Below are 12823 nucleotides of genomic sequence, written 5' to 3' on the forward strand. Positions count from 1 at the left end.
GTCCCAGGATGGAGTCCCATATTGGGCTTCCCCTGCTTTGCAAGGAACCTGCTTCTCCTCTCCCTCTGCCTCTCCCCCTGCTTGTACACGCTCTCTCTCTCTTATCAAATAAATAAAATCTTAAAAAAAAGAAAAGAGCTGGGCACCCTATGCTCTGCTGTCAGGAATACAAATTGGCCCCATTCTCTGGCAGGGCAATCTAGAAATAACCATGAAAACCTGAAAAATATGTTGATTCTGATCTGAAATCGATCCTACTAATACGGATTTACCTTAAGGGAAGAAATAAGAATAAACACCAAAAAACTCAGCCTGAAGTACAAATATCATTGCTCTAATGAACAAACAGGTAACCTGCATTTATGACAAATTACTCTATATCCATATATGGAATACTAAGGAACCCTCAAAATATAGCTACAAACTTAACTGACACAAAAAGAAGCTCATGACATACTTAAGCAAAAATAAAATTACATACAATGTACAAAGTGAGCACATTAAGATACCCACCAAAAGACAGAAGAAATAACCAGAAAGTTAACTGGTAAGCCTGTAAATAACTTTCTCCTTCAGGCTTATCTAATTCTTCTACAAGATATACCTGGGCGGGGTGCCTGGGTGGCTCAGTGGGTTGAAGCCTCTACTTTTGCCTCAGGTCATGATCCCAGGGTCCTGGGATCGAGCCCCGAATCGGGCTCTTTGCTTGGCAGGGAGCCTGCTTCCTCCTCTCTCTCTGCCTGCCTCTCTGCCTACTTGTGATCTCTGTCTGTCAAATAAATAAATAGATAGATAGATAGATAGATAGATAGATAGATAGATATACCTGGGTTTAACAACATTGGAAAAAAAAAAAACAACAAAAAACTAAACTAGCAAATGCTAATTCTTTCAAAACCCCTACTTCTTGGGTGCCTGGGTGGCTCAGTGGGTTAAGCCGCTGCCTTCGGCTCATGATCTCAGGGTCCTGGGATCGAGTCCCGCATCGGGCTCTCTGCTCGGCGGGGAGTCTGCTTCCTCCTCTCTCTCTCTCTGCCTGCCTCTCTGCCTACTTGTGATCTCTGTCAAATAAATAAATAAAATCTTAAAAAAAAAAACAACACCCTGCTTTTTTTTTTTTTTAATTTTCTTTATTTATTTGACAGACAGAGATCATAAGCAGGCAGAGAGGCAGGCAGAGAGAGAGGGGGAAACAGGCTCCCCGCCCAGCAGAGAGCCAAATGCGGAGCTCAATCCCAAGACCCCGAGATCATGACCCGCGCTGAAGGCAGAGGCTTTAACTCACTGAGCCTCCCAGGCGCCCCAAAACCCCTACTTCTTAATAAAATAAAAAGTCTAAATAAGTAGAATTTTTTTAAAAAGGGGGGGGTGGTGCCTGGGTGGCTCAGTGGATTAAGCCTCTGCCTTTGGCTCAGGTTATGATCTCAGGGTCCTGGGACTGAGCCCCACATTGGGCTCTCTGCTTGGTGGGGAGCTTGCTTTCCCCTCCCTCTCTGCCTGCTTCTCTGCCTACTTGTGATCTCTCTCAAATAAATAAATAAAATCTTAAAAAATAAATAAATAAAATAAAAAGCCACAGTTTATAACTCAGTGAGGGGGAAAAGTAGGAACAGGAGGCAGGGGTCATGGGTTTTCAACTCAGGAGGCATCACCTATGGCACTTACTTTTTCTTAACATCTGTTTTCTCTACTATCAAATGGAACACAGAATATACTATGATCCAACATGTCACATTTTAATGAATGAGACTTTAAGATCCCTTTCTGCTAAAACATTCAACAGCTATAAATAACATCCATAGTAATTTATTCAGCCATGGAAGAAGACTTTTATTCACTGTATCTTTTTTTAATGCTATAAAACATTTCTTATAAACCCACAGACTATAATACATACATTTCACACGGTGACGCAAGCCTCAAAAATCCCAGAAGTTAAACTCATTTCTAGCTTATCACAAGAGCTTTTCCCCTACCTATTATTTTGCAAATTTTCAAATTTATATAAAACTTGAAAGAACAGTAGAATGAATAAGCATCTATCCTTTATCCTTCACTGGTTAACCTTTTGCTATTTTTGCATTCTCTCTATATGCACACACCTACCTTTTTTTTTGGCAGAACTATTTGAAAATAAACTAAAGACATTATTCACTATCTTTTTTTAAATTTTTTTACGGTAGGCTCCATGTCCAGTGTAGAGCCCAACGTGAAGCATGAACTCCCACCCTGAGATCAAGACCCGAGCTAAGATTAAGAGTCCCACACTTAACTGACTAAGTCATCCAAGCACCCCCTTATTGACTGACTGATTGATTGATTGAGAGAGGGAGGGGGGCAGAGAAGGGAGAGAGAGAATCTTAAGCAGGCTCCACACTCAGAGTGGAGCCCAACTTGGGGCTGGATCTCACAACTCTGAGATCATGGCCTGAGCCAAAATCAGGAGCTGGATACTCGACTAACTGAGTCACTCAGGTGCCCCCATATTCACTATCTTTTAAATCACTTTTCACTGCATAAAAACTCAACAAAAATGTGTGGGTACTTATTTATCTGATCTCAAATTGAAAAGGGCCATTAGCCATGAAGGTAAATAAACATTATGGGAGAAAGATCTGCTAACAAAAAGGGGGGAAGGGGGGGCAGGGACAACAAAAGGGTGAACACTACACTGTTAAAAGAGTATCAAAGAAGTAGTTGATGACTTCTAAAACAAATACTTATTTAGTACCTACTACGTGCCAGGTACTTCCTAATCTGAAGACTTAATGATAAGCAAAATACACAGTGGAAAAAAAAGATAAACTCAGCAACAAAATGAGGGCACAATGCACAAACATGCATTTCACAAAAGGCAAGTAACAATAAACACAAGAAAAGGTTTGATCTTAATCTTCTCATAAATTCACAATATATACTGTGTGAAATATCACAAAATATAGTTACATAATAAAAGTAGTTCTCTCCAACATTATAAAATTATAGGTCAAACTATGGAGAGAAACCAAATGTCCATCAACTGATGAATAAAGAAGTGGCACAGGGTGCCTCAGTGGCTTAGTCAGTTAAGCATCTGCATTCGGCTCAGGTCATGATCCTGGGGTCCTGGGATCAGGCCCTGAGTCAGGGTCCCTGCTCAGTGGGGAGTCTGCTTCCCCATTCCCTCTAACCCCCCCTACCTGCTCTGCTCTGATGCTCTCTCTAATGAATTTAAAAAAAAACAAAAAAACAAAAAAACCACCAGGCGTGGCATGCATCTACAATGGATTATTACTCAACCATCAAAAACGAAATCTTGCCATTTTTGACCACGTGGATGAAGCTAGCTGGTATTATGCTGAATGAGTAAGTATGAAAAAGACAAATACCATATGATCTCATTCATATATGGAATTTAAGAACAAAACCAGATGAACATATGGGAAGGGGGAAAGAAAAAAAGGAGAGAGGGAAACAAGCCATAAGTGACTCTTACGGACAGAGAACAAACTGAGAGTTGATGCAGGGAGGTGTGTGGGGGATGGGCTAGGTGGATGAGGGGGTTAAGGAGGGCACTTGTGATAAGCACCAGGTGTTATATGTAAGTGATGAATCAGTGAATTCTGAAGAAACCAATATTATACCTTATGTTAACTAAAATTTAAATTTTAAAAAAAAGTGCAGGTAATGTTTTTCCTCTGTATTTTCAAGTTTTCCAATGAAACTATTTTTCACATAAATTAGGAAAAAAAATTATTTTCTTTACAAAAATTACAAGCATAGCAATTGCAACTGAATTTAAGGGGATTATTTTAAATTTAATTAAAATTTAACAAAACTGTGGTCATCTTGAGAACCACTGACCACATTTTACAGCCCAGCGAGCCAGTACAAAGTGCTTGAGATTCATTCAATAGCAATTTTTCTTTACAGCAGTCCACAGATTGTTTTCATTTACCAAAAGTCAAAAGTATTGATTTTAAAAGTCTGGAGCACTAAGTGTGTGGTTTTCAGTTTTGTTTAACAAAATTTTTACTTTCCCATAGCACTAAGCTTTAGAGACTGGCATAATCAGACTTTCTTCGGGCACTGCGCCTGGCTATGGCTAAATCAACATTACAGACCGACTACTCCACAGGGGAAGGGAACAAATATTTACCTTCTTAGCATCCGCAGAAGACCTCAACCCTTCTGGCAGCGTGTGCACTACAGGTAAGACCGCAGCGCTGACGCGCTGGAAATGGGGATCGGAAACCTGCTCCAGACGTGGTCGTTTGGATTCCAGTGAATCATGATCCACAGGGGATGGCCCCGGGTGAAACTGTTCATAGCCAGTTCTCCTTTCTTGAGGCCTAACACATAAAAATGAAAGAAATGCTTGAAAATTGTAAAATGATGCACAACTTCCTGATAACATTCCTGGCTGGACTTTGAAATAAATGAGAAAATTATGCTTACCTTTAAAGTGAACGCCTGCCCCCACTTCCCCTAACCCAGAAGAAGAATATACATAAAGTGCTATTAAACTTCTAACTCTAATAGAAAGAAGATTCTTCAGGGGAGATGGGACTGGCAGCAGGAAAGTGAAAGACCTAACAAAAGATTTCAATTTGCAGAAAATTTAGAGTTGCTGAGGAATAACCCTAAAATATTTTTTAAAACCTATGCCATAATAATTGAATTTAGTATGATCTTAACTAGAACAGCCACCATTTTGAACCAATGATAAAAACAAGCAGGAAAAAACAAATCTCCCAGCAACTGTACATGGAAACATAAATGACTTGAGTTGTGATACTAAGACTTAAAGATGAGTCTCTTGAGTGGAAATGTAACATTGCTTTGAAATTCTGACCCCCAAAATACATATTCTGTCTAGCTTCTGCAAGCATGTAAGTGTCTTGAAAGTCAGGAATCTGTCTCTGATCCTTTACATGAAGTACTGGATGTCCATTAATTTCACTTTCCCTTTCCTACCGAAGTATTTACAGAAGCAACATTTTATTTTGTGGCCAAGCTTTAAACAAATGTCTCACAAAACATTTCTAAATGAAGAGGATTATCACTGTGTTCCTTTTTATTTTTTTTAACTTCCTTTTTTTTTTTTTTTAAGATTTTATTTATTTATTTATTTGACAGACAGAGATCACAATTAGGCAGAGAGGCAGGCAGAGAAAGAAGAGGAAGGGAAGCAGACTCTCTACTAAGCAGAGAGGCTGATGCATCCCAGGACCCTGGGATCATGACCTGAGCCGAAGGCAGAGGCTTTGACCCACTGAGCCACCCAGGCGCCCCAACTTCTTTCTTTTTTTAAGAGAGGAGGTGGGGGCAGGCAGAGAGAGATGGAGAGAGAATCCCAAGCAGGCTCCACACCCAGCACAGAGTCCAACCAAAGACCATGACCTAGGAAGAAACCGATAGTCGGCTGCCCAACTGACTGAGCCACCCAACCACCCCAGCACTGGGTTTCCTTTTTAGAAGAGATGATGAAATAAATCCTGATGTCTTTAAAATTATATTTCAAAATCTGGGGGCACCAGTTTGGCTCAGTTGGTTGTGTCTGCCTTCAGCTCAGGTCATGATCTCAGGGTCCTGGAATTAAGTCCCACATCAGGCTCCCTGCTCAGCAGGGAGCTTCCCCTGTCTGCTTCTCCATCTCCCTCTGTCCCCTTCCCTGCTTGAGTGTGTGCTTGCGTGCGCTCTCTCGGTCTCTCAAAAAAGTATTTTTAAAAAATCTTAAATCTTGTTCAAGACATAAATCCCATTATCTTCTTAAAATCCACAATGATGTCGCAAAATATAGTGCAGTAGAAAGCCTCAAGAAGACAAGGATGGCTGCTTTTGCCATTTGTCTTCAATATAGTACTTGAAGTTCTTGTCAGAACATTTCAGCTAGAAAAAGAAATAAAAGGCCTCCAAATCTGAAAGGAAGACATAAAGTATTTCTATTCAGATGACATAATCTCATATGTAGAAAAATATCAAGAGTCCACCCAAAGTTAGAGCTCATAAATAAATAAAAGTAAAACTATAGAATACAAATTCAACATGCAAAAATTAGTTGTATTTCTGTATACCAGCAATGTACAATGTGAAAATGAAATTAAGAAAACAATTCCAGGGACGCCTGAGTGGCTCAATTAAATGTCTGCCTTCGGCTCAGGTCATGATCCCAGGGTCCTGGAACTGAGCCCCACATTGGGGTCCTTCCTTGCTCCATGAAGAGCCTGCTTCTCCCTCTGCCTGCCACTCCCCCTGCTTGTGCTCAAACCCCTTTCCCCCGCTCCATCAAATAAGTAAATAAATTTTTTAAAAAAAGATTTTATTTATTTATTTGAAGAGAGAGAGAGCACACACTAGCAGGGGGGAGGACTGAGGGAGAGGCAGACTCCCTGCTGAGCAGGGAGCCCACTCAACTTGTGGCTCGATCCCGGAATCCTGGAATCATGACGTGAGCTGAACGCAGACAGTTAACCAACTGAGCCACCCAGGCGCCCTGGAAAAGCTTTTAATATCCAGAATATACAGAAATCCTTCCCACAAATGAAGAATAAAAAAACATCCCCCCCCCCAAAAAAAAAAGAAAAAAAAAAAAAAAAAAAAAAAAAAGAGAGAGAGAGAAGAAAAACCAGCAAAGGATTTGACAGACATTTCTCCAACGATATACAAATTAACACATGAAAAGATGGTCAACATCATTCATCATTAAGGGAACACAAATCAAAACCACAATGAGGTACCATTTAATACCTAGTAGAGTGGCTTAACTTGTTTTTAAAAAGGGAGGGGGGATAACAAGTGTTTATGAAGATGTGGAAAAATTGGAACCTGGTGCAGTACCCCTGGGGATATAAAACTATATAGCCACTGTGGAAAAATTCTGCAGTTCTTCAAAAAACTGAACACAGAATTACCATATGACACAGCAATCCCACCTGATGTACAAGATATATATCCAAAAGGACTAAAAACAGGGACTCTGACACAACGGTACTAAAAATGGACTCAAACAGACACTTGTACACCAGAGTTCAGGCATCCTTCACAACAGCCAAAAGGAAACAACCCTTGTCCACTGACAAACGGGTAAACAAAATGTGGTATATGCTTCATCCAGTGGCCTATTCTGCCACAAAAAGGAATAAAGGTCTGACACATGCCACAATATGGGTGAACCTTAAAACATTATGCTAAGTGAAACAAGCCAGACACAAAAGGACAATTATAAGACTCCACTGATATGGCAAATTCATTGAGAAAGAAAGTGGATTAGAGGTTACCAGGGACTGAGAGGAGAGGGGGAGGGGGAATTATTGCCTAATGGGAACAGAGTTTCTCTCTGGGGTAATGAAAATGTTCTGGAAATAGTGGTGATGGTTGCACAACGTGGATGTTTTTAATGCCACTAAACTGGAACATTTAAAAATGGTTAAAATGGTAAATTTATGTTACATACATTTTACCACAATAAAAAAGTTCACACACAAACTGATTCTTAGAATCATGATTAATAAAGACTCGCCTAAGAACTAAAGAGAGATCTGAAAGGCTACCACAAAAATTTTATATTAGAAGGTTGCTACTACTTGAATGGATGATTTACACTCTTTCACCAGTTAGTCTTTTCCATTCACTCAACTCAGTGGACTCGGACTTAATCCCCCATCGTTTCATCGTATTACAAGAAGCCACCCCTCACTAAAAGTCAGCAACAATCTCCTGATACTGAAAGCAAGGGAATATTTTTAGACACCTGCTGACCCGTCTGCTACAGCTTATCCTTTACTCACTCCCTCCTTCCGGAAACTTTTCCGCCTCTCGGTTTCCAGGACACTGTCTGCCCTGCTTGTCACGGTCTAACATAACAATCTTCTGCTGGCACACACAGCGGTTCTCCACGGGGAAGCACAGATCATTTTAAAACAGTCAATTTCCAGATATTCTGAGCTTCCTGATCCACTCTTCACCTACACTGACCTGCTGCATAACAGACCTGAAGCTCTCCCCTCTCTGCTTCTCCCACAACTGCCCCTTCTCTCGTGTGGACACCCAAAAAGCTGAGAAAGCTCAGCTTTCTTGGACCTGTCACTGGAGCACTGACCCCCAAGTGTAAATACCACCAGGGCTGCAAAGAAACAAATCCTTTCTGCAAGCCAACGGTTCCCAAATGTGTGCTTTCAACAAACTTGATGAAGTTCAGTTGTTAACTAACATTTTTGCCTTAGATAAATATGTGATTTAGGGTATACCCTTCACGAGAAATTGTTTTTGTGAATAAGATTTCATGGTACCTTCATAAGAATAAAACATAAGAACAGAGTACATTCTGCCTTTATTCTATCAATAAGTAATATTTTGAAAACAACCCCCTCTATCTCATTAATGCATAGATGCATTTCCATGAAATTTTACTTATATTTGATAAATTTCTCATTTTCTTTTTCTTTAAGATCTTATTTATTTGTCAGAGAGAGAGACAGAGCGAGAGCGCACAAGCAGGGAGAGCAGGAGGCAGAGGGAGAAGCGGGCTCCCTGCTCAGCAGGACTCAATCCCAGGACCTGGAGATCAAGACCTGAGCCCAAGACAGTTGCTTAACTGACTGAGCCACCCAGGCATCCCATGTTTCTCATTTTCTTAAATGATTGCTATTCTGATCAATCTTGTAATAATAACTATATTTCAATCTAAAAATTTTTTATCTTCTTTTAGAAACAGATCCTTCTACATACTTGTTTTTGGTAAAGCAGGAGATAGGCTGATCAATAAATGACTCTCAACAATCAAAATGAATCACATTAGGATACATTTTGTGGGAAAAAAAAAATCAACAAATGAGTTCCAAGGAAAAAAGGAACAAAATAAGAAGTTCTGCCTGGGACAAGTTTGTTCATATATAGTATCATTTTAAGCAGATGAGGCCATCAAATCACTATGGTAATTAGATTCCATCAGATAAGCTTAAAATGTATTGCAGCAGTTTTGCTTTAAAACATCATTATACTTTCCAGATGACAAATTATATTCACCTTTTAAGACATATGAAAAACTGATGTCAACTTAAAATGTGTAATATATCTTTTGAGAAACACGAAAATAGCCAGTTTGAAGACCACTATTTCAAAATCATTTTCCTTTCTTTCTCCTTCAGAGGTTTCTGCTTCATGGTATCTTTAGATGTTGGGGACTCTCTGGGTTCATCTTTAAACTCTGGTTCTTCTCATTTTCCACCCTCCCTGGATCACACGTACCAATCTGGGTCCTCCCCTGAGCATGATGGATACATCTCCACCTGGAAGTTTTACTGGAACCTCAAACTTAACTCTTACCAAACTCAAGCTGTCTTTCCCTCGCTGCTCTTTCTTCAATCTCTAGCCCAGTGTCATGGCAATGAAACCAACAGCCGTCCCGCAAGCTGGAAACATAACATTCATCCAGGTCTCTTCTGTTGCCTTTGTCAACTGCCAGGACTTGGCGGCCTCACCTCCTGACTCCAGCCTGTCTTGTCTCAAACTCCATTTCACCACCATACCTTATGCCCGCACTCTTTCTCTTTCGGGTCCCTCATATATTCTCTCCACTTCTAGTCTATCCATCTTAAATTCATTCCCCACAGAGCAGCCAGAGGTCATCTATCAGAAACAAGGATCCAGCATTAGACTAAGGCCCCAGCCCAGCCCCTCAACAAAGCACTCAGAATGAGGACCACTGCTGCCCTGCAAGAAAACTGTGTGTGAAATGTCTATAAGCAAATGCAATCCTCTGGTACACAGGGCCTGGCCAACTGCCCAAGAGGGATTTCAGCCCTCAGTTGTCCCCTCAACCTATAAAAGTTAACTTCCAAGTATCACATTTCACCTCTAGTGAATCTACCCATGAGATTTACCCAAGCCAGAAGGTAGAATACACCCACTGCGTTAGAACATAAGGCTAAAAGAACACAGGACAATTAAGACAAACACTGAGTACAGAAAGTTCTCTTTCCATCAAGAAATCAGGCTAGGGACACCTGGGTGCTCAGTCAAGTGTACGTCTTCAGCTCAGGTTATGGTCTTGAGGTCCTGGGATCGAGCCCCAAGTTAGGCTCCCCACTCAGCAGGGAGTCTGCCTGTCCCTCTTGCTCTGCCCTATTCCTCACTAGTGCTCATTCTCTCTCTCTTTCTCTCTCTCTCTCAAATAAATAAAATCTTTAAAAAAGAAAACAGGCTATTTCCCATTTCAGCTTGCCTATCCTTTTTAGAAGAACAAAACTACTCATGGATAAATAAATGTATAATTTAACATTTAAAATCTCAAAAACAAATGTAATTTTATATTGGAATCCTGGGGGAGTTAAGCATGAAATCTGCATTTTATATGAACATACTGCCTTTTAAAAACTAACACCAGTGGAAAGGTACTGCCACTTTAGAAAAACAGTCTAGTCATTTCTCAAATGGCAAATAGAGAACTATCATATGATAAAGCAATTCTACTCCTAGGCATATTCCCAAGAGAAAGGAAAATCCATGGCCACATAAAAATGTGTGCTTGAATGTTCCTACCAGCATTATTCTTAACAGTCAAAAAATGAAAACTCAAATATCTGTCAACTGATCAATAGATAAATGAGGTATAGAAAAAAAACAAACATCAGATTTTCATACCAAAAAATTTCTGTAGACTTCAAACTTAAAAGTTTGACTTCCATGACCTCCTAACACCACCTTTAAATATGTTTAAAATGAATTAAAGTTATTAGTTGGGTTTTTTACTGTAATATACCTATACCTTATCATTTTAATTTTATTTTTTTTTTAAGATTTTATTTATTATTTATTTGACAGAGAGAGAAATCACAAGTAGGCGGAGAGTCAGGCAGAGAGAGAGAGAGAAGCAGGCTCCCGCTGAGCAAAGAGCCCGATGCGGGGCTCGATCCCAGGACACCGAGATCATGACCTGAGCCGAAGGCAGCGGCCCAATCCACTGAGCCACCCAGGCGCCCCTCATTTTAATTTTAAAGAAGAGATAACCCTCATTTAGGGGGAATATGTCATAAGCTATTCGAAAACAGTGGTCCACAAACATCATCTACAATTATATCAACCAGTTTTATTTATGCCTAGCTATGGAAGGCTATTCTCTGAAACTAAATTTAATTCACCTAAATTTTCAAATTTACAAGCATGATTTGACTCCTCTTGTTGCTCAAAGGAAAACCAATCATCTGAGTATTTCAGTGAGTTTTTTATAATATCTGAAATGACCTCAACTATTCTGCATCTTTTCTTTTTTGTTGTTGTTGTTTATTTGACACAGAGAGAGGCAGCAAAAGAGGGAACACAAGCAGGGGAAGTGGAAGAGGGAGAAGATGTGGGGCTCAATCCCAGGACCCTGGGATCATGACCCAAGCCAAAGACAGACACCTAACAACTGATCCACCCATGTACCCCCCAAAAATAAATAAAATCTTAAAAAAAAAAAATGGGACTTTTTAAAATAACCTAACAATTCAAGTCACCCCTGAAGCAAAAAATACATTATGTGTTAATAAAATACAAAAATAAAGTAAAACAAAAGGCAAAAAAAAAAGGTAGTAGTATCAAGTCACTCCAGGCCGTACTCTTCAAGTGCCTATCTTTAAACAGTCTCCCAGTATCTGCATTACCTCTAGGTCCTGTAGTTTTATCATTTTTCACTATCAAGATTTGCTACTGTCGTTCAGTGTTGGAACCATAATTCATCTAGGTGCCTCACATAGACTTTTCACCTAAGGAGGTATGCAGCTTTACTAGTCCTTTCACCATGGCTTCCATTTATTGGCTGAATTCCATCCCCTAGAAATTCTTCAAGAACTTTTAAATGATCAGTGCTTTCATGTCTAAAACTGTGTGCCTGTTGCTTTTGTTCTTAAAATTAAGTGGCATATAATATTCTTAAGATCTCAATGTCTTTTTCTAGCTACTGCTCTACTATCTTCTATCCCTTTAGTAGCTTGAAGCCAGACTCTTTTTCCTCCCTGTCAAGGACTTTTTTTTTTTCCTCCTGGATTCCTGATTCTTTCACTTACCCTTGAACTTTAAGAACTGAACCAGGATCTGTCTTAGTGTCAATAATTCTGTGTAAGTGATCCCTGGAGCAAGATAAGCCTCATCAGTCTGCAGAGCTCTTCCTTCACTTTGCCCCCACCCAAAAAAAAAAAAAAAAAAAAAAAAAAAAAAAAGCCTTCTTCTTAAATTATGAATATTATTTCCTTTCCTTTACAGGTTCTCCACCTCAGAAACACATGGTCTTATGATATGTTGGATGATTTTAATTTATCCTCCATATTTACCAACTTCTCTCTAACGGTATTCATTTTTATGCTTCTGCACCACTCCGATTATCTCCAGACTTTCTTGCAAGACAAAAGTCTAAATTTTAGCCACACCTGTTCCATTCTTTATCTTATTTTATATATTGAATTTATAGTGGTGAGCTTGGGCGCATTGGAATGTCCAATCTTTCATTTTATCTAATTGGGTTGCCTTGTACCTTTTAAAGACCTTATTATTAATTTTACTTCTCCTGTAGCACATAGCACTGAGGGGGGGAAAGTTCTTCAGTTTTCATCCTCTTACCCAATGGGGTCTTTATTTTTGACACTCTGTATTGCTTTCTTTAATTTTCCGTTCCAGGCCTGTCTTTGCCCCATTCCTGGCATCATTACTGTACTGCTCGGGTATACCATGTGCAGTCCTAATCAGATTTTCTCTTTGGTATAGTATGGGGGGTTTTCCTTTGTGGGGCATTTGTCTATAGATAGAGAACTGGGTTTGGCTTTCTGGATTTTTCTATAGCCTGAGGGAACAGGGAAATGGGGCAAAG

General features: G+C 39.7%; 1 protein-coding gene across 17 annotated transcripts in view; it reads right to left on the minus strand.

Moving 5' to 3' along the window:
• The window catches only part of NCOR1 (nuclear receptor corepressor 1), a 154708-nt gene that overhangs the window by 108172 nt on the left and 33713 nt on the right, over positions 1-12823 (minus strand). For all 17 annotated transcript variants that reach the window (XM_059380628.1, XM_059380640.1, XM_059380641.1 and 14 more), the window contains exon 4: positions 4139-4331. In XM_059380628.1, the coding sequence (XP_059236611.1) occupies positions 4139-4331 (193 nt within the window). The remainder of the gene's footprint in view (positions 1-4138; positions 4332-12823) is intronic.

This window comes from Mustela nigripes, chromosome 16, assembly GCF_022355385.1.
Source record: "Mustela nigripes isolate SB6536 chromosome 16, MUSNIG.SB6536, whole genome shotgun sequence".
Taxonomy (NCBI): Eukaryota; Metazoa; Chordata; class Mammalia; order Carnivora; family Mustelidae; genus Mustela; species Mustela nigripes.